This window comes from Accipiter gentilis, chromosome 8, assembly GCF_929443795.1.
Source record: "Accipiter gentilis chromosome 8, bAccGen1.1, whole genome shotgun sequence".
In the NCBI taxonomy this organism is placed as follows: Eukaryota; Metazoa; Chordata; class Aves; order Accipitriformes; family Accipitridae; genus Astur; species Astur gentilis.
This window is the reverse complement of record NC_064887.1, coordinates 38865087-38885520: the sequence shown is the minus strand read 5'-3', so window position 1 is coordinate 38885520 and position 20434 is coordinate 38865087. Positions and strand designations below refer to the sequence as shown.

Sequence of the window (20434 nt, the reverse complement as noted above, 5' to 3'; positions counted from 1 at the left end):
AGAGAAGAGAGCGAGCGAGGGCGAGAGCCACGTACAGAAAAACAAAGGGAATCCCCGGCTTCCTAATTGTGAAAGTGAGTTTCAGCCCTGCAGGATGGCGGGCGGCAGCCTCCCGGGGGCTGGCGATTTCTTTTAGCCCCGCTCGCACCCTCCCTTCAAGATTCGCATCTCCGGGCTCTCGAATCGCCGCCTGCAGTGGCCTGACACGCGGGGAGGGCCCACGGCCCCAGCCCTGCCTCGATTTTCCCCCCCCGGAGAGAGAGAGAGAGAGGGGGGGGGGGTCCACCCTGACAGGGTCACCCCCCCGCATATCACCGCTTTATGCTCCCAACTTTTGCCGGCCCCCGGAGGACGCTCTCGGCCCGGGGCGTTGGGGTTTTCCCCCCCCCCCCCCAGCATTTAAGCGCCCCCCCCCCACCCGAGACAGCCCCGCTCCGCGGGATGCGGCGGCTCCGCGCAAACTTCGCTCGGCCGGACCCGCTACCGGCGGGGTGGGGGGGGGGGGGGTGAAGCCGCGGCGCTGCGCTTCCCCCCCCCCCCCCCCCCCGTGGCCTGGCAGGAGGCGAAAGCAGGAGCAGCCCAGCACGGCGAGAAACCGGGGGTTGTTTTTATTCTTGCATCGAGGACGGTGACTACTTTTTTTTGTTTTTTTTGACCCCCCCTCCCCCGCTCTGAACCCCCCCCCCCCCCCCCCGGCGCGGACTTGAGCGCGACCCTCCCGGGCGTCACTTCCAAGTTCAAGTCGGTGCGGCTGGCAGCCTCTCCGCCCCTTTTTTTAGCGGCCATTTTCAGCTCCATCCAGCCCTCCGCGGGCTGCGGAGGCTCCCCCCGCGCCGCGACCTCCCCGCCGGGCGGCTCCCGCCTCCGCCTCCCCCCCCCCCCCCCCTTAATACCGCGGGGAGGGGGTGGGCAGGGGGAGGAGAAACGGCGGCAACTTCCCTCCGCCACCCCGGTACCCCCCTCCCCTCCCGCCCCCGCCACCCTCCCTACCCCCCCCCAGGGCACCCTATTAAACTCCGCTGCCGGCCCCGCCGCCCCCTCCCCGGCAGCTAACTTCTGCTGTGGGGGGGGGGGGGGTACACGCAAACACACGCACACGGGTGGAAGGGGAGGGGGGGGGGGGGGAAGAGGAAAGTAGAAGAGAAAATGAAAGTGTCGTGGGACCTACCATAGCCAAGTGCAATTAACGGGCTTCCAAGTTGCTGCGAAAAGCAAAGCAAAGAGGGTGGGCTTTTTTGGTATTTTGTTCTAAACCGTGTGTTTTCCACCGAGCCGAAGGAGGAGGAAAAAAAAAAAAAACCACCAACCAAAACCGGTGCCCCCGAAAAGAATTAAAAAAACCCGAAAAGCCCCAATAATGAATAATAAAAGCCGTTTCCCACCCCCCCCCCCCCGCCCCACCAAGGCCACCGGCAACGTGTCCTCGGCGGGCGGTCACCCTCTCCCCGGCTCCGTCTGCTTCCCGGGGGCCATGCTCCGGCCTCAGCGCCTCGGGGGCCGGGCTGGGCCGGGCTCCGCGCCGCGGGCCATGGGCCGGGCCGGCGCCCGCCGGCGGCGAGTTCCGGGGCGGCTGCGGGAGGAGGCGGCGGCGGCGGCGGCGGCGGGAGCGGCGATGCCCGCGCCCAGCCCGGCCTCGTGCGCCGCGGGGGTGGCGGGGCTGGGGGGGGTGGTGGTGGTGGTGGTGGTGGTGGTGTGTGTGTGTGGAGAGGGGGGGGGGGGCGGGGGTTATTTTTGGAAGGCAGGAAAAAAAAACCCCCAAAAAAAAACCCCCCCATATTTTTTAAAAATTAAAAAAAAAAACAAAAAACGCACACCAAAAAAAAAAAAAAACCAAAAAAAAAAAAAAAAACCACCCCAAAAAAAACCGGGCCGAGGGCCGGCTTGAGGGCCGGGCTGCGCCTATGGAAAAGCAAAGCTGGCATCCCCCCCGCCCCCCCCCAGCGAAGCCCAACTCCGGCCGGGCACGGCTCCTCCTCGCAGCCCGCAGCGCCCCGGCCCCATCGCCGCCTCCTCCCGCCGCGCCGCCTCCTCCTCCTCCTCCTCCTCCTCCTCCTCTGCCTCCTCCCCTCGCCCGGGGCACCGGCGGCGCTGCGGAGGGGACGCTCCCGGTGCGGGGGCGGGGAGGGAGGAGGAGGAGGAGGAGGAGGAGGAGGAGGAAGGCTCCGGCCCCGCTCGCCCGGTAGCGCAACGGCGGCCCCCGGATGGTGCTGGTAGGTGGCGGGGGCTGCGGCGCGGCCTCCCCCCCCCCCCCCCCCTCGGGGCCGGTTGGCTGCGGAGGGAGGCGCGGGGCCGCCCCCCCCCGGCCCTGCCCGGCGCGGGGGGGGGGGGTGAGGAAGGAGGAGGAGGAGGAGGAGGAGGAAGGGATGGATGGATGGATGGGGGGGGCGCGGCCCCGGTGCGGAGCTACCGCAGAGCGGGGAGGAGCCGCGGGCACCGCCGGGCCCGGCCGCCCGCCCGCCCCTGCACCGGGCGCCACGGCCCCCGCCCACGGGCATCCCCCGGCTTCCACCCCCCCAACCCCGGGCCCGCACGCCCCCGGCTTCCCCCCCCCCCCCCCCCCCCTCCCCCCCGGTCCCGAACACCCCCGGTCCTGCTCACCCCCATCTCCGGCCCACGGCCCCCCCCACCCCACAACGCACCCCCCCGGCCCCACGGACACCCCCCCCTGCCCCGGGGACACCCCCATCCGCGTCCCCGTCCCCCCCCCCCCCCCCGAGCATCCTCCATCCCTGCCTCCCCCATCCCCTCCAGGGTGCCCCATCCCTGTCCTCCCCTTCCCCTTGTGCCCCTTCAGCACCCTCACCCCCCCATATCTTTGTGCCCCCCCCCCATGTGCCCCCCCCCCCAGGGTCTCTCTTAAAGCCACCGGCCGCTTTACAGCCGGTGCAGTGGGGCCGGGGGGGGGGCTGGGGGTTTGCCCCCCCCCCCCACTCCCAGCTCGGTCCCACTCGGAAAGTTGGCAGCGACCGGGGAGCCGGGTTTGGTCCGGGAGAGGAGCAGGGCGCTTTGGGGAGAGCGTTTCCCTTCATTTCAATCGACCCCTTTTGTGTCTGGACCTGTATTTTTAACCCTTGTTATCGAGTAATCCTTTAATCTTTTAATCCTTCCAAATAACCATATTTTTCTATAGGAAGGCAACAAAAATTAGATTTTTCCCCCCCCCCAGTTTATTAAGGGGCGAAGCGTGCACTGTACGTCTGTATTTTTAGGCACGCTCCGTAGTCTTGAACAAACAGGAACATAATCTCCGTCTGTCTTGTGCTCAAATGATTTCAGCATGATAAATAATATGCTAAATAATTTATTATATATTTTTTAAATAAAATTAAAGGAAGCTACCCTGACATTCCCCTAGTTTTTATTTCGTCATTTTCTCCTTCTTTCCTATTTTTTGGGGGGGACTCGGTGAGCCCTGATCATTTTTACAAGGGATCAGCTCAATTTTAACAGGGATTTTGTATACACTAGAGGTTTATTTTATCCGTCCCTGTATCCCCTTTGCCTGCTAAACCCACCGTGCGCATACCAAAATACTGGACGTTACACGGCATAATTTGTGCATTCACAGGGTATGTTTTACTGCCGTTCAAGTTGTTTGTCAGGCACCGAAGTACAGCGATCGGCCTTATGGAAATGAGATCTAATTTTGTTCCAGCTTTCTATCAAAAAAAAAAAAAAATTCTTTATATTTACAAGCTCTGGAACTTTTTTGTTTTTTTTTTTAATCACCATCTGCTCCCCCCAAAAAAAGCCACTTCCCTGTTTTAAAGCCGAAAAAAAGGCTCCTGGCTGAAATGAGCAGTTCGCTCGCCTCGTCCCAGCTCCATAAGCCTTGAGGAATGTAAACTCAGCGGTAACTTTGCTCGCAGAATACAGTTTTCATTTTCTGCCTGACGCCGGGTGAGATACGGCGCAAAAATAAACCCGGGGAAGAATTTGCCAATTTTTAACCGCTTCCAAAGCTGCCGTTGGTGCCCGCTTGGCAGCTCCCCTCCCTCCTGCCAGCGCTTTATTTTGCTGCGGCGATTCCTCGGCTCTCCCGGCTCCTCGCCTTTTGGGGAGGACGCGGATGTTCGGCTTCAATCCCGGGGCCGTGGGAGATTGCCCGGCGGCGGTGCCAGGCTGGCGGTGCCAGGCTGCCGAGCCCAGCGCCGAGCGGGCGAGAAGGAATAAAGGGGGGCTGATGGGATGGTGGCGGGGGGCTGGGGGGAGGAAAGCAGGGTTGGGGTTTTTTATTTTCACTTCTGCGAGGGGCCTGGGACGCGGGATGGTGGGGAAAGGGGGTTCTGCCTTACTAATTTTTGCAATGCTCTTCAAGTATTTCCTGGATGATTCAAAGCTGGGGCTGATGGGCTGCCGGCCTCGTCCCTGAGACGCCCTCGTGGCTTTCCAACGGTCGATGGGCACACGTTTGTGTCCCCTCGAATTAATCCCGTTTCTCCTATCTCAGCGAGGGGGCCCGGGGACCGATCCTGCACAAACCATAATAGCGATGACCCGGGCTTCAAATAATCTCGGGGCAGCAAGTGGCACCTGTACCCTGCCGCTGGTGGGGCCGGAGGCAGAGCAAAAGGCATCCTGGCCGGCCACGGCCCTGATCCTGACAACCCTGCTGCAAGGGGGGGTTTGCTCAGGCCGGGGGGTGCAGGCAGGCTGCGCTGGCCACGGGGCTGGGGACCCGCTGCCGGACCCCGCTGCCGACCCGTCCTGCTCGTCCCAGCCAGCCCCGGTTCCCTGCAGCCACCCCAGCCTCAACCCCAATTCCCAGTGTAAACCCCAGGCAGAAAAACACTAAAAATACAATAATCCTTTTTTTTTCTTTCTTTTTTTTTTTTTTTCTCTCCAGGCTGCCTGTAAACAGCATTCCGAGGGGGGGAGAAATCCAAACCCAATTTAATTTTCCTGTGTAGGTCATTCCTGCTGCCTCGAATAAAAAAAAAAAAAAAAAAAGGGAGGGGGGATTTGGGGTCCAGTTCTGTTTCTCCTAATGGGTTTTTGCGAGGATTGAACTTGTGGGGGTTGAAGCTGAGTTACTCCTATTTTTTGGCATGGAGACGGAGAGCTGGATCAGGCCCTTTGTTTCATTCCTCGGGTTTATATCCCAGCCCGTTTGCAGGCTCCTGACCACCCGACTAGAAAATCAGCGCTGGGAACAAGTGGAAATTTGCTCCCCCCCTCCCAAATTTGCTGCTGCAAGAAACTGGTGAAATCCCACGCCGGCGGGCTCAGGCTGTTCCCCAACTGCCCCGTGGCCCCCACCGTAGGCAAGAACCCCAGCCCGGTACCAACCCAAACGTTACCGGCCGGCCGGCCGCTACCAGAGCCCCTGGCACGGCCCCGACGGCCAAGACAGCCATGCTTGCCCCCTCCTCAAAGCTGGATTTTATTTCTAAAGGGCATTTCATGGTTGATTTGTGCTGCTAAGACACCTCGATGCCAACTTTTGGGCTCAGCCAAGGGGGTGCAGATACCCGTGGAGCAGCGCAGGGCTGGGTAACCCCCCCATCGCCACGGGAAAATATCTCCCAGGCTCATTAGCCTTTTTCTTGGGCTCGTTTCTAGCATATTTTTTTTTTGCAGGGTTTTTTCAAAGGTCCCATTCTGCTGGGTGCAGCGTTTGGGACTGCCAGCACCGCTGAGCCGTGTCCCTTGCCGGAAAGAGGGAGAGAAAGGGAAATAACCCACATTGGGACAGTTTTGTTGCTGCCTTTGCTTTTAAAGTAACTTTTAAGGAGAATATTCTGGTTTTGACCAGAATTTATTTACTTTATTCCTGCATATGGCTCTTGGCCTGGGTCCCAAACAGGCAGAGGTCTGGCCCGGCTCAATTCAAAGCCAAAACGTGCAATGAAAAAAGATTTTTTTTTTTTTTCTTTTCTCTTTCTTTATAAAGCAGGTTTTTAGCTGGTGAAATTGTTGCTGACAAGGCGGGGGGGGACTTCATTTTAAAAATTGCTAGCAGATTTCAGTGAATTATTCTGCAGGAATTTCAAGGTTTTTTAGGATTTTTCCTGTGGCTCTTTTTGTTGTTTTTGGCTGCAGGTTAGACGTAAAAAAAATAAATATAAATCCCCAATTTTTTTCCCCCCTCTGTATTTTTTCCATCAGCTCAAACATCACCTCTTCCCCCTGGATTTGTTGGAAACCAGCCCTCGAAGAGCCTCAGCCGGTGAGAAAGCCCCTTTGCAACCCTTTCCCCAGCTTCTGCGCTGCTTTGCATTGGGAAGCCCAACCTCACCGGGGCCAATCTCCCCCGAACTGACCCTAAAACTTGTTTCTTTACATCAAAAGAGAGGGGGTTTTGCCTTTTCCCCGTGTGTGCCAGCCTCGCCGCTGCCAAACAACTTCAAATCCACCCGCGGTGCCGCTGCCCTCCCTGAGCCGGGGGCTCGGGCAGGGCAAAGCCCCGTCGGGGTTTTTGCAGACACGTGTGGATGGAGGCGCTGGGAACTCTTGCAAATGCCGAAATTTCACTCGTTAAAAAAAAAAACAACCAACAACCAAACCCCAAATGCAACCAGGAAATGTTTCCTCACTTGAGTTTTTTTTTTTTTTTTTTTCCCCCCAAAAGAAATAAATCAAGTGCGGCCACTCTCCAAGGGCTGCTTTGTCATGTCTGTTGGGGAATTTGGGGAAATTTCTGGAGTAGGACGAATGGGGAGAAATATGGCCCCGTCTCTTTGTCTGGTGCGAGTGCATCCACATTTGCTTTTTTTCCCCTCCTTGCAGATGGAGCGGGCAGGCAGGGGCTCCTGCCATCGTCCCTGCGCCGCTCGGCAGAGCCACCAAACTGCTGCGGGTGCCCCTTGGCCCCAGCAGCAGGGGAAAAGCTCGGCTTTGGGAGCGGGAGCATCTCGGTGCCATGACCCCATCGGCTTCCTCGGCACGGCGGTGTGGCTCTGCGCCGGCACGCCGCGGGCAGGTGCCGTCGCTGCGCTGCACCCAGCAGCACCCCGATGCCGGGGGGCGAGGGGGGGAACCCCCCAAAACACCCCTGTGCCTACGGGAGCGGCACCCATGGGTGGGGAGAGGACAAAAATCCCCCCGAGTCTAGCTTTGCTGGGGGGGGGTGTGGGGGTGGAGGAGTAGGGAAGCCTCGCACCGGATTTGGGGAGCAGAAAGTGAAAGTGGCTGGCAGTGGGTGTGGTGAGCACGTCAGGGCTCTGCACCCCCTCCCCGTACCCCGCTGGCACCCCTGTCCCCTGGGGGGGGTTCAATTCCCGGGAGCTGCCAGGGCCTGGAGAGGACAAAAGCAGCCGGTGATGGCATTTTGGAGCCCGAGCGGGAGGGGGAGGAATCATGGTGGAATTTTAATCAGTTGCCAAAGCAAACAGAAGCGCGGGGAGGTAACGAGCTACCTGCTCCCACCGCCGGCTCCAGCGCCGCCGCCTCGCCGCAGCGGGGAGGCCGTGCCGGGCCCCGAGCCCCCGTTCTCTCCACGCACGTAATAACGGGGACCGGGGCTCCAGAGCAATACTGGGGGCCAAATGGAAAATCGCCATTGCCCAGTTGCTCCGGTTTGACACCGGGTGCGGGGGTTTGCTCCGCCGGCACAGCCCTCGTGCCCGCCACGCTGCAGCGGGAGCCCAGCGCCGGCTCCGGCTACTCCAGCGGCCCTTTGGACATGGCGTTTGCCACAGTAGGAAATGGTTTCTCCGAGGGTTTTGTTTGCCAGAGGAGAAAACCGGGCTGGAATTTGCAAGAAGAAAGTTTGAAGGGAACGGCAAAGAATTATATTAGTTTTCCAGAACGAGCTTCCAGTTGTGCCGGTGCGCAGAGACGCGTCCTGAAGCAATGCGAACCGGAGGCATGTGCAAAAGTAATATCGGGCGAAGGGTCCCTTCTCCGGGAAAAGTTTAGCAACTCACATAATCAATTGCCAGCCTACGTCTATAGCTAAACCAATTACTGCAGACAAATTGGCATGAATATTCGCCTCGCAAAGCTCTCCGGCCGCACAAAGGGCTCGCTTTCCCCCTTCCCCTGCCACGATTTTACGAGAGAGGAAAATTACTCGGGTGCTGAGCGTACTGTAAGTAATAAGGGCTTTGAAAATAGGCTCCTAATTAAAAATGATACCACTGCTCGTTTGTTTTTAAGCACACATTAAACTTTTTTTTTTTTCTTCCCTGCTGCATTCAAATGTTGGGGTTGCTGGCTTGGGTTTTTTTGTGAAAACTGGCTTTCCGTGCCGTGATTCTGGTTTGATTTGACTCCCCCCGCCCCCCTCCGGGGTCTGCTTTGAATTAGCGAAAGCCAAATCCAAGAAGCTGGAAAGGGATATTATAGAATTTTCCATGTCCTTATTATTTTTTTTATTAGCGGGACCGGGCAGCTCGGCCGAGCGGGGAGGAAAAAATGGCTTTTGTGGTTGCGGCAGTTGTGTGAGCCGCTGGCGCTGGGGCCGTGCTCGCCGGGCGCGGAGGCGGCAGCACCGCCTGCAGCTGCTCTCGCCGGGCCCGGGGCTCGGCGAGGGGCACGGTGCCCAGCGCGTTCAGCACCGGGCATCGAGCTGCACCGGCAGATGGAAGAGCACCGGCCTGGCCGGCTGCGGTGTTTTGCCAGGGTCACCCCCTCTGCAGCATCCCAGGGGAGCGAGCGGGAGGTTGGGGTGGTGGCAGGGGGCTCCCGGTGCCGGCGTAGCACCCGCAACCGCGGTGTCCCGGCCTGCGCGCCGGCCGGCATCCCAGGTGTCGACCAGCCCAGGCACACGGAGCGGGCACCGAGGGATGCTGTGCTGCCTGCCAGAGGCTCTCCGGGGGATGCGGTGGCACCCGGGGGACACGTGGGTGCTGCCTGCCTGGGGGGGGGTTTTGCCGTGACAGTGCCCCCGACTTGCGGGCATCCCCCCAGAGGAAGCGTCAACCGCGCTGCATTTTGGCAGCCCCCCATCGTGCAGCGGGTGCCGTTCGGCCGCATGGCGTCGGTGAACGTTGCCGGCGGCCAGCGGGGGCCTTGGATAGTCGTGAGGAAGGGGCATGGTGGGGGGATGATGTTTCACTGTCCTGGTCTAGACTGGGCTCGTAGACCCGAAATTATTGCAGGAGGAGGGGCTGGGGACGGCGTGTTCACAGGCTGCGGAGGGACGAGCCCGTCCGCTTTGACACCTTGCCCAGGCGAAGGCACCTGTGCCTCAGTTTCCCCAACCCGCAACCACGCCAGGGAGGGGGCATTCGTCGGCCAGTTCCCTCCCTGTTTTGCACATGGGGGGCTCGGAGCAGGGCCTGGAGAGTTAACACCAGTGACGCCAGCCCTCGGCCGCCGGCACATGCTCTGCCCGGCCCTGAAACCCAGCCAGCTCCCAGCTCCGGCAACAACAGCCGCTATTGTGTGCCGGCAGTCCCGCGCGAGCACCCAGCTGCCGCCGCAGGGTGGGAGGGTGCAACCGGCGGGTGACAAGTGGACTTTGTATCCCCGCTTTGGGCTGGTGGTTGTTGCTTTTTTTTTTTTTAATAGGAAGCACAGAAAACAGGGCGTTCAGCTCCTAGCGTTTCTCCCAGCCCACTTTGCAGCAAGCGAGGGGAAAAAATATTTTTTTAAGGCAATTGCTTGGCTTTTTTTTGCCTTTTTTCCCCTTTTTTTTTTGCCTTTTTTTGCCCTTTTCCCCATTTTTTTCCTCTTTTTTGTCTTTTTTTTGTTTCTTGGGTCTCTTCCTACGGTGGCCGTGGATGCATCTCCTCGGAGGGGCTGTGTTTACCCAAGTGGCACCGTGTTTGGCACGGGGGCTGGCTTGCTCTGGTGTGTAAATATGTGGCGGGAGCCACGTGACAGCACCAGCAAACACCCTCTTGCTGGCTGTCAGCACTGGGTCCGTTTCTTCTCCCTCCCCAGCAGCTCCCAGCTCCCTCCCGGCTCCCTCCCGCCTAAGCGGAGCTGAAGCCTCCCGCCTGCTGCTCCTCAAGAGCTGCCTTGGGGTTGAGCCCAAACCTCCGGCTGTTTTGGGGTTAAGAAGGAGCTCTGTAGTTCCCACCCTGGGCTGCCTGCTGGGGCCGAAGGCAGAATCTGTCCCTGCTGTCCCATTCCCGTGGAGCCGCAGGAGTAACGTCTGCTCCCCCTGTGTTACGAGTGGGGAAACTGAGGCATGGCTCCGTGCTGGCTTTTAGCCATCAATGGCAGTGGGAGCAGATCAAACCCACGGGGGAGGATTTTCCTGCTGGATCCCGAATCTTTTTAAACCAACATTTTTGGGCCTTTTGGGGTGAGGGCGGTCGCCAAGGCAGAGAGATGGGATCTTGCACCCACTCTCAGCTTGGCGCTTTGCCCATGGGACGTAGGGTGCTGCATGGGCAAGCACCATTACAGCAGCATCACTGAGGTAGAGCATCAGCAGAGCAGTGAAGAGGGCAGCCAGCCCCAGCATACAGGCGGGGAAACTGTGGCATGGAACCGAGACGGGACCTGCAGCCTCTCACCGAAATGCCCGCGCTGGCGCTCCCCACCTGCCCGGGCATCCTGGCTGTACGCCCGGAGTGCAAAGGAGGGGGAAGGCAGCGTCACGGGCTGGGAAGCCGAGCCAAATCTCAGCCCAGTGATAATGTTTAACATTGATTTTTGTATTCCCCTGCCTCTGGCCTGGCAGGACTTTGCTACGTGCAGAGCCAATGGCTCCTGCAGCCATAACCTCCTCGCCGCGGGGCTATCCTGCATCCGTCCGTCCCCTCCATCCCGACCCGTCTCTGAGCCCCAGACCTGCCTGAGGGGGCTCAGAAGCAGAAAGAGCCTCCAAATAAAGGATGTTTTGGAGGGATGGAGGCACCCTGAATTCAGGGTTTCTTTGGCTGGGAGCAGGCCCCGGCGGGTGCTTTGCTGCGGCCGGGCACCGTGCGAAGCTGCGTCCCGCATCCCAGCCCTCCGCGCAGGCTCGTCCCCCGCCGTGGTTGCAGAAGAGCCCCGAAAACACCGGATCCGTCTGTTACCTCCCCTCAGCCCCTGGCTGCCGCTTCCTGTGCGGAGGGCACGAACGAACAGGAAAATCAAACCGACTGCAAAAAGCGGGGCTGGGGCAGCTATTCCCCACCACGATAGTTTGTCGGCACGAAAGGAACCTGATGGAGGAGTCCCCAGGCACCCCTGCGCTGCACCCGTGTCCGACCCTGAGATGGGAACAGGGCTTGGGGGAGCGCGGTGCAATGCCCGGGTCCCAAATTGTCCCGTAAATGTGGGCTTTGGGTTACAGCCCCAAAACCCTGGGGAGGGTCCCTGCCAGCCCCAACCTCCTGCGTGGAGCATCCCTGGCCATGGGGCTGGGTCTTTCCAGCCCAGTGCTCCCCAGACCTGCCAGCATCCCCGTGCAGGGCTGGGCTGGCTGCGGGCAGGTCTCACCCCGCTCCTGCCCCATCTTTCTAACGGCGGTGGAAAATGGCGTGGCGGCACCAGTTTGAGGCCGCTGGGGAGCCCCACGCCGCCTGCCCCGTAGCACCATAAACCCAGCTCCAGCCTCTGAACTGGGAAGACTGTCTCGAAACCAGTCCGACTAGAATAACTGGGAAAGCAACTGTGGTTTCTTTTCAGGAAAAAAGAGATCTTGAAAAAGAACTGAAACTGTTTTCATTTGGACAAAAATATTCCTAGACATTTTTCCACGTTTTGCCAGCGTGCAAGAGCATTTGCTTTTCATTTTTCAATGGAAACCCAGAGAAATGTAATTGAAAATGATGTTTTCCCTGAGAAAAAAAAAAAGAAAAAAAAAAAGAGGCAATTACTGCTGAAAATCCATTTTGGTAAAAACAAAGCGACTCAGTGAAAGAAAACCCTTCCAAAACCGGGCCCGGCCTGTGCTGACATGGTTCCCCCGAGCTCTTGTCCTGCCCGAGCCACGCTGGGGCACGCGGTGCCGCATGTCGCGGGCTGGTCGGCGGGTGTCGGTGGTGCTTGATCCCTCGGGACCGGCAGCGGCCGGCGTGACGCACGGCCCCAGCCCCTCGCCCTCCGCCGGGAGCCAGGGACGGGCCTGACAGCGGGTGCGGGGTGCAGCCAGGCATCTCCGCCGCGTCCCCGCCGCGTCCCCGCCGCGTCCCCCGCGGCCTGCTTGCATTTTGGAGAGGGGTGTGAAGCAAACATGAGACGGCCTCAAACACTCGGTCCCATGGTGCTTTTTGGAATAGTGATAATTAAATTCAGACTTTTTTCCTTTCAAAATGCCCTGGAAAAATCCAATCACTTTGCAAATCAAAATAAGCATTTCCAATTAATCCTCTAACTCGAACCACATGGCTTTTAGGGAACGTGGTTGCACTCTGCTGAGACGCTATTTTTAAACCGGTGACGGCTCTGGCGATGTTCTGAGCGTGCTGCAGGCAGGCGCGGCGTGGCTGAGGCGGCCGGGAGCTGCCAGGCACAGGCGCTGCCAGAGCGGGACTTGGGGGCACGTCGTCCCCGTCCCCGCAGGTGTGAAGGCGCTGCCCCGCTGCCAGCGTGAGGGAGGGTGACAACTCTTGCCGATGGCCCCGGTGGCTGCAGGGACGTGGGCTGAGGCTTCCCGAGTTGGGCTTTCCACCGCCGATGTGGCGGCGGTGACCCCCTTCTCCTCCCCGTGGCCAAAGGGTCCCAACGCCAGCACTCCCCAAACACCTCCCCTGGGGGCTGAGGCTGCACAAACTCATCACAGGCAAGGGTGGCCGGCTGGGCGTGTGGTCCGTGGGGCCGGACGCTGGGGCTGTGCCAGGGCCAAGGGTGGTCAGGGGTGGTGTGAAAGCAGCGCCAGTGTCACAGGGGGAGGACGAGAACATTAGACCCTCCCCCTGAAACACCCTCCTGGTTTTACTGCAGCGATCCTGCCAGCGGGTGAAAATCCCCGGCCCCGCTTGCGAGGCCCGGAGCACCTGGCACGGCTCCCAGTCATGCCAGTGGGAGGAACTGGTGGCACTGCTGGGCCACCTCCTCACCTCCCTTCTCCCTGGGGACAAGACCCTCGAGGTGCCCCGTGGTGGGCGAGGGCACCCAGCTAAGCGATTGGGCCCGCTCCTGCCTCTCGGTCCTTGTCCCACTCCCCCCCCTCCGCGACGGTGGCATTTCCAGGGCCCCTCTGCGGCGGTGCCAAGGCGGTGCTGAGCGATGCCAGCTGCCACCCGCTGAGCCCAGGGGGTTATTTTTAGCCCTGGCTGGGGATTTGGGTGCTAAGCAGCCGGCACCTCGCAAGCTGATTTGAGTGTTAAGCTGCAAAGCTGGGGACGTGGCCAAGGCAGGCGTGGATCCGGCCCCGGCCCCCACCTGCCCCCGGCGTTGGGAGAAATGGTACCTGAGCCCTCCCTGGGGAGGGGGGTACTGGGTGAGCGTGAGGTGCTGCGGGGTGCCACCCCCCCTCCCGCCGCCTGCATCCGTCACCCCACGTCCCCGTGCCCACGGATGCCGAGGGGCAGCGCCGCCGGGGGGTGGGGGAGTGGGGGTGCTGGCCCCCCTCCAGGTCGCGGGGGCTGGTGCTGGGAGAAACCGCCATCGGCAGGGCGAGGCGGGAGCGGAAGCCGTGCGCCCCAGCCAAAGTCAACTCAGCCATCGCTGTTCCCAGGCTCCGTGCGCCGACGGGCGCCCCAGTGCCTGGGGCCTGTGCAAGTGGGGTGCTACCCCCCGCCCCCCCAGTCTTTCTCTTCCTCACACGTGTGCTCCTGCATGGGTTTTTCCTCCTGGCCTGCTTTGGGAGCAGCCAGGAGTCGGCAGCATCCCCTTTCCCCAAGGGGCTGGAGCTGTGGCGGGGCCGAGACTGGGTTTGGCACCTTTTCAGGCACCGAGCCGGCACCTGGAGCTGGGGGATACAGGGATGCTTGGGGCCCGGTTCACCCCACTGCAGGGGCTGGAGCACCCACGTCACCGGTGGAGGGAGAAATGAGGGTGCTGGGCTCCTCTGGGAGCTGCAGTGAAGGAAGGGCAGCTGAGCCAGACACTGGAGCGCTGAGGGTGCCCAGCCTCGGCCCAAGGTGCCCCAAACTTCATGCTGTGTCCTCCCAGCCAGCTCCTCCCAACCAGCATCCCAGCCTCGCCACCTTCATCACCTCCTGCCCGCGCCTTGTCCTCCTGTCTCGGCCATCCCCTGTCCCCCACGCTGTCCCCACCGGGGTCCCTGATGGCCAGGCTGCTGGTGGGGAAGGAGCTGTTCCCCCTGGGAACACCGGGCACGGTGGCAGGCTGGGAGCGGCACATGGCACGGCGAGGCGAGTGGCAAAGGGGACGACCTTGGCCGGTTCCCCTCTCACCCCCCGCCGGCTACAGGGTGGTGCCCGCCGCTCGCAAACGCCCTGTGGCTGCCCTGCCACGCCAGCTGGCAGCCAGCCCTGCCTGGCACCCGCTCCCTGCCCGTTCCTGCCTGCACACGCCACCGGCGGGGCCCTCGCCCAAGCCCCAGCGCGCTCAGTACCCGCCTCCCGCCCTGCGCCAAAAAGCCCAGCCTGACCCTTCTCCTCGCCGCAACTTTGCCGACGATGGCGCAGACGCCGAGTCTGGCCCCGCGCGGAAACGGTTCGCTCTTACGCCGATGACTGATTTATCGCCCGTAGCTGGGCTCACGGCACCCAACGCCGTGTTGAGGACGGGCAGCACGGAGCCAGCCGGCACCGCTACCGGCTCCTCTTCCCCTCCCGAGGAAGCCGGTAGCGTCTCCGGCTGCGCCCGGGCCGGTGGGTGTTTGGCAGACGGGCGCGGAGGCGGCTTTCGGCGCTGTACCTGTGCCAAGCAGGCGGCTCCAAAACACTGCTGGTGCCGGCGGTGCGTAACTGGACCCCACTGGTGCCTGTGGCTCCCTGGGGGGAGCTGATGGGGGGTGATAGCGGGTACCAGCCCTGGCACTGCCCCAGCTCTGGGGGAGAAGGGCCATTCCCTGGGGCTGCCAGGGGCAGAGTTAAGGGTATTTTGTGGGGAGGAAGGAGGCCGCTGCGCTGGGCTCCCAGCCCTGCAGCGTAGGCTTTCCAAGCCGCTCACCATTCATTTCTGAGCTTATTAAGAGCTGGGCTTTGTCAATAAGGCACCATGTAAAGCACATTGTTGTCTCTTAGCAACCTTAACTGGTTTAAGAAGAATTTTGTTTGGTTTTTTTTCGGAATATAGAAGAAACGCACCAGGAAATGGCTGCGCCAGCCGGGTTCATCCGGGAGCACCAGCTCTCCCGCGCGACTCGTCGGCGCAGCACAATGGCTTGGCCCCGGCTCCTCGGCGCCCGGCCCCAGCTCCCGGCGAGCCAGCCCTGCTCCCACTTACAAAACGGGAGCACGGGGAGCGGTGGGAGGCTGAGGGGGGGTGGGGGGTGGGATGCAGATCCAGGGATGGGCGATGCTGGAGATGGGGAGGTCACTGGGCCGTGCCAGGCTGGCTGAGATGGTCTGGCCCCATCCGGGCAGGGTGCAGGGAGGTGTGGAGGGACGATGTCCATGGCGTGAGGACAGGAGGGAGCCTTGGCCATGCCCCACCGCTCTTGGCTCGGAGTCCCCCCCACCACGTCCCCAGCCCTGTCCCCCCGCACAGGAGCCGGTTGGGGTGCCGTGGCCAAGGGCACCGAGCAGGCGGTGGCAGAGTGGATGGAACCCCATGTCCCCCACTCCTGCCCAAGTGGGACCAGGATGGATGGGTACAGGGCTCCCACCACATCCCCGCCTGGGCTATACCGGGGTAACCGGGCCCCAGTGTCGCCCTCCCCGTGGTGCTGGAGCCGGTTAATGGCAAACGGCGCCAGGGAGCATTAACCGAAGCAGGCAGGGGGGGCGGGGGTATAAACAAGCGCAGAAGGTGAATCTGCAACCGCAGGAAGTCAGTTATTAATTCGAGTGAGACATTTTGCCCCTTGATTTCCTGTAATCGCGCCTTTATGTAACGGCGGGGGAAGGGCGGGCGATGCTGTGGGGAGGGGGCAGCCGGTGGGAGGGGGAGGTGGGGGGTCCTGCATGACCCCTGCGCCCTTTCAGCGGCTCCCCAAGCCCCACCACGTCAGCCCCGAGAGAGAAAGGTGTCAGGGTGGGAGCCCACTGGCTCAGCGTGCCACCGCCATGCCAGGGTGACACGGGGGACCCCGAGCACGTCCCGTGCCTTCCCCACGGGAACTGCTCCCCCACCATGCCCAGGCTGGGTCCCAGCGAGCTATTGTCCCCTTGGGGACATGGCTGGGGCCTCGTGTCCTCATATCACCTCCCGGGTCAGGGGACAGGAACTGGCAGAGCCGACTGCCCTCTGCGTGGTGCTGCCGCGCTAACGTGGGTGTGTTTGTGCACGGATGCGCCTGCACACACGGAGGTAAGTGCACGTGTGTCCATGTGGGCACATGCCTGTGCGTGTGAACTCACACGTGTACACACACACACACATTTGCGTGTGTGTGTATGCGCGCGCGCACACATGCGCATCGCCATGTCCCCCCAGCACACGCCACGGGGCACCACCAGGCACACGGGTGAAGAACACGGGTCCACACGCAGGCCTGTGGCGGGGGGGACACGCGGAGTGCCAGGGCTCACGGCAGCCTTTTGTGCTGGCTGGCGGGCAGCCGGGACCGTGGCGGGCTGCGAGAGGGCTGGGGGATGCACCACTCCCCTGCCTTCAATTGGCTGAGCAGTAAATAAATAAAAGGGAATTAAATAAATAGAGGCGAGTCGGTTTATATAATCGCTGGTACAGTTTGTACTGAACCTCTGCACGGATTAGAGAGCTGGCACTGGCCGTGGGTCATTAGCAGCTGGGCTGAGCCCCCCCAGCGTGGCCACCCAGGCCCCGGCCCCCCGGCCAGCGGCCCCCAGCCTTGCACCCTATTTACCTACCCAGGTACTTTTTAACAAGCAACCTTGGGAAGGGCTGTGCCCGTGTGTGCATGCGTGTGTAAGTGCCTACATGGATGTGCGCGCACGGGTGTGCGCGTGTATGCGCCTCTCTGCAAATGTGCTCAAGTATGTATACGCACGGGAGAGCACGCAGGTCGTGCAGGCGCCTGCCTGTGCCCAGGTGTGCCTGAGCACGTTGGCGCGTGCGTGCATGGGATTGTGAGCGTGCGCCTGTGCGTTTTTGCGTGCCTGCGTCCACTCGCGTGTGTTTGCGTACATACGTGCACGGGTATGCACGCGCGCATACGTGTGCGCGCGCGTGCCTCCGTGTGTGCACGAATGCGCTTGTGGGCGTGCACGCTTGCGTGTGTGTGCGCACGGGGATGTGCGCGTGCCTGGGAGCGTGCACGTGTGCGTGCGTGCGTGTGTATTTGCACATGCGTTTGCGTGGGTGGGAGCGTGCCAGCATACGCGTGTGCCTCTGGCGTGTGGTGTGCGTGTGCACACGCGTGTGTGCACCTCTGCACAAGCGTGTGTGTGTGTGTCGGGGCAGGAGGGGCCACCCCCCATCGCCGTGGCACCCAAGGGAGGAGGTGACAGTGTGCCAGGACACGCTGGGTGCCAGCAGACCAGGGTCTCCACGTCCCCCCTCACCCCTCCCTCGCCTCCCGATCGCCCCCCGGCCCCCCCCCCCCCCCCAGCCTCTACAACCCACCCCGGGAGGGGTTGGGGAGGGGGCCCCGGGGCAGAGCATCCCACGGCAGGGTCGGCCGACGTGTCCCTCTCCCCACGGCGTCGTCCGGGCAGCGAGGACGGTCCCCGGGGCGTCTCCGGGCTCAGCCCGGGCTGTCCCCGCCGGCGGCCCCGGTGCCCCGGAGGACGCGGCTCCGCCGCCGCCGCCCGGGGCCGGGACCGTGTGCGCTCGTCTGCTGCCATCTAGTGCTCGCCCACGGGCGAGCCCCGGTCCCGGCCCGCGGGGAGCGCAGGGAGCCCATCGCCCGTGGCCTCTGGGCACGGCGGGGCGGGCAGTGCCCCGGTTCTGGGTGCCGTGGGGAAGCCACCTACGAACTGGGGTAACCCCGGGGCACCTTGGGTCTCTCTTTGGGGAGGTGCTGGTGGGCTGGGACCCCCTTGGCTCTGGAGCTCGGGTGGACCCGGAGCCACATCGTCCTGGGAACTGGGGGAAAAAAAGCCTTTTCTTGGATGAACCCCACGGAGCCACGCCGCCAGGGAAGAGTTCGATTGACGCTGGGTGCTGCGATGCCGTCTGGTCACCCCTTCACCTTCTCCCCCCCGTCTACCCCAAGCACAGGCTGTGACGGCGGAGTGCAGGATCCCGGTTTTACCCACAGGCAACCGTGCCGCCACGCTTTGTCACTGGAAGGGACGGTGCCACAGAGGGGCCGACACGTCGCCAGGGCCCGCTGCCGTGGGTGGCTGCACCAGCCCCGGGCACCTTGCCACCACTGTAGCGGTGAAGGACCAGCCTGCAAACCACCACCGCAGCGGTCCCCAATGGAGCCTTTTTATGCACGATGCTGGTGAGCAGGTTTCTTCCCTTTCTCCCGAGGCAGCCGAGTTTCCCCGAGATGGATGGCCTCACCCTGCGCTCGATACCTGCTGACTCAGGGACTTGTGCGCTAGCATTGACTGATCGGCCCGCCGCATCCCTGCTGGGGCTCGGCAGTAAATCGGCTGTGCCGAAGCCAGACGAGCCTGTGAAACACTCGTGTGCAGATGCTCGTTCCAGCCCCACGAAGAGGGGGGGGTGATCGATGGGGTGTCAGCAGAGACTCGGGCTCCTTGGTGCTTTGCTCGGGGACGTCTCGGCAGGAGATGCCGCAGAGGTATTTTTAGCTGCGTAATTCATAGCTACCTCCAGCCTGATTAATTTTTTTCTCCATTGGTCAATCCATCACGCGCCCTTCACCGGCTGATGGATGGGAGCTGGGCGTGCTGGGAGGGGCTGATGCAAAGACTGGGCGCCGGGTGCGTCCCTCTGCGTCAGCTCCAACCTTTGCTCCTGTTTTATAGGGGGTAACACAAAATGCGACAAGCCGGAGCGCAGCGTGGCAGGGAGACAAGGCGCCTGGCTCAGGGGGCTCGCAAGTGGCTGGTGCCATCCAGCTCGGCAGGACGGGCACAGCGGTGAGCGGCTGTGGGGCAGAATTGGTGCTGGGAGCGTGTGTTGACCGTGGACCAGCTCCCGGGATGCTCCAACCTTTGCCAGGGCACTTTCCCAGCCAGAGATCCCCAAATGGGAGACAGGGAGAGGCTGCAGCATCCTACATCTTTCACCCTGGGGAAAGCATCTCCACTCAGCCCTGATTCAGCAAAACAGTGTTTTTTCCAAGTGCTGCTGCTCCCAGGATGAGGACAGACAGTCCCCAGGGGCTGCCGGCATCTCCCAGACGTGCGGGCGCAGCAGATGGATTCCCAAAATATTTGGGGGCTTAAAAGCAGGCAGCTGATGTGCTTGTCGCCTTAGTGGGAGATGTGGGCTGAGGGAACTGAAAGGACCAGTCTTATTTGGGATTTAGGGTCCCATCTGTGTTCGCACCCCCCCCCCCCAGCCCCCCGCAACTCTCCCAAACCCTGCAAGTCCCATGGCGAGCGGCACCGCCTGCCCGTGCGAGAGCCGGCACATGCGGGCGCACAACGGGGCTCCCAGCAGCAGGGCCACCCCAACACCGACCCCCCAGAGCCCCTGGGCTCCTGCCAGCCCCCCTTCCGGCCCGCCAAGCGTCACCCGCCACCCCCGTGTCCTGGCGCGACCCGGGTCCCCCACGCCGGTGGCTGCAGCCGGAGGCAGCTCGGGGCTGCGGGGGCCGCCTCAAAGGCCCAATTTTCTCGCTCTGAAGCCTTGGCTCTGTTCACGGCCACAGGCAGGGCCACGGGGCCGCCGGGGCAGCGTGGGTGCTCCCGAGCGAAGGGGCACCGCGTTCCCGCCGCGGCGCAGAGGGCTGCTGGGGGGGGGGCCAAAAAGCCGGTGCCCTCCACCTACAGCCCTTTGATACTGGTCCAGCCTCTTGCCCTGGAAATGGCAGCCACCCACGGCAGGGCTGTGCAGGGCAGGATCTGGCCTCCTGCTCTGCCCCTGCCCTCTGTGCCCGAGCCCGGTGGAGCTGGCGCGACGCCGGGTGCCATCCCTGCACAGAGACGGGGACAGCTGAGTGTCCCCGGGGTTTGTCCCTGCCTGAGCACCCTGTGCTGCTCACGGCCGGGGCTTTTGGGCTTCCTTTGCAAGCCTGAGCTGCCTCAGTGGTGGCGGCTGGTGCTTCCCAGCAGGAATCCACTCAGCAAATCTGCTTCCCAGAAATCCCACATACCAGTCCGGGAGAGCTATAGGGTCCCCTGCAAAGGGAGACGGGTTTTTGGGAACTGCTGCAAATGGCTGGGTGGAAACCTTGATTGCTCCCTGGGGACCCACAGCCCTGGCTCAACTTCTTGCTGTGAAGCTGTGGAGGGATTCCTCCCCTTCCCAAAACCAGGCCGGGGCTGTGCCCAAACCAGCCTTAAGTTGGGCTTAAGGCGATCCCCAGCCCCTGCCTCGAGCCGAGGGGGTGCTGGCAGATGGGCCCCTCGTGGGCACCTTCTCAAGGACAGGGGCTGGCAGAGGTTGGGTGAGGCTCATACACCAGCAGAGACCTTCACGGCCAAGCAGGGAGATGCTGTTTCCTGCGACAGCAAGGTTTTCTCCAAAA

The 20434-nt window shown here is 62.1% G+C and overlaps 1 protein-coding gene across 1 annotated transcript; it reads left to right on the top strand.

Annotated features, from left to right (window-relative positions):
* The first annotated feature begins 1528 nt into the window (after window positions 1-1528).
* Window positions 1529-7178, top strand: LOC126041939 (WAS/WASL-interacting protein family member 1-like). Its single transcript, XM_049808372.1, has 4 exons — window positions 1529-1625; window positions 1911-2210; window positions 6109-6169; window positions 6730-7178. The coding sequence occupies exons 1-4, from the start codon at window positions 1529-1531 to the stop codon at window positions 7052-7054; spliced, it is 783 nt and encodes a 260-aa protein (XP_049664329.1). The 3' UTR covers window positions 7055-7178.
* The last annotated feature ends 13256 nt before the right edge of the window (window positions 7179-20434 follow it).

Excerpts from the sequence above, each read along its gene's own strand:
- LOC126041939 (XM_049808372.1), top strand. The coding sequence starts at position 1,529 with ATGGGCCGGGCCGGCGCCCGCCGGCGGCGAGTTCCGGGGCGGCTGCGG. Across the intron at positions 1,626-1,910 it reads AGCGGCGATGCCCGCGCCCA|CAAAGCTGGCATCCCCCCCG; the intron begins GCCCGGCCTCGT and ends CCTATGGAAAAG. Across the intron at positions 6,170-6,729 it reads CCCTCGAAGAGCCTCAGCCG|ATGGAGCGGGCAGGCAGGGG; the intron begins GTGAGAAAGCCC and ends CCCTCCTTGCAG.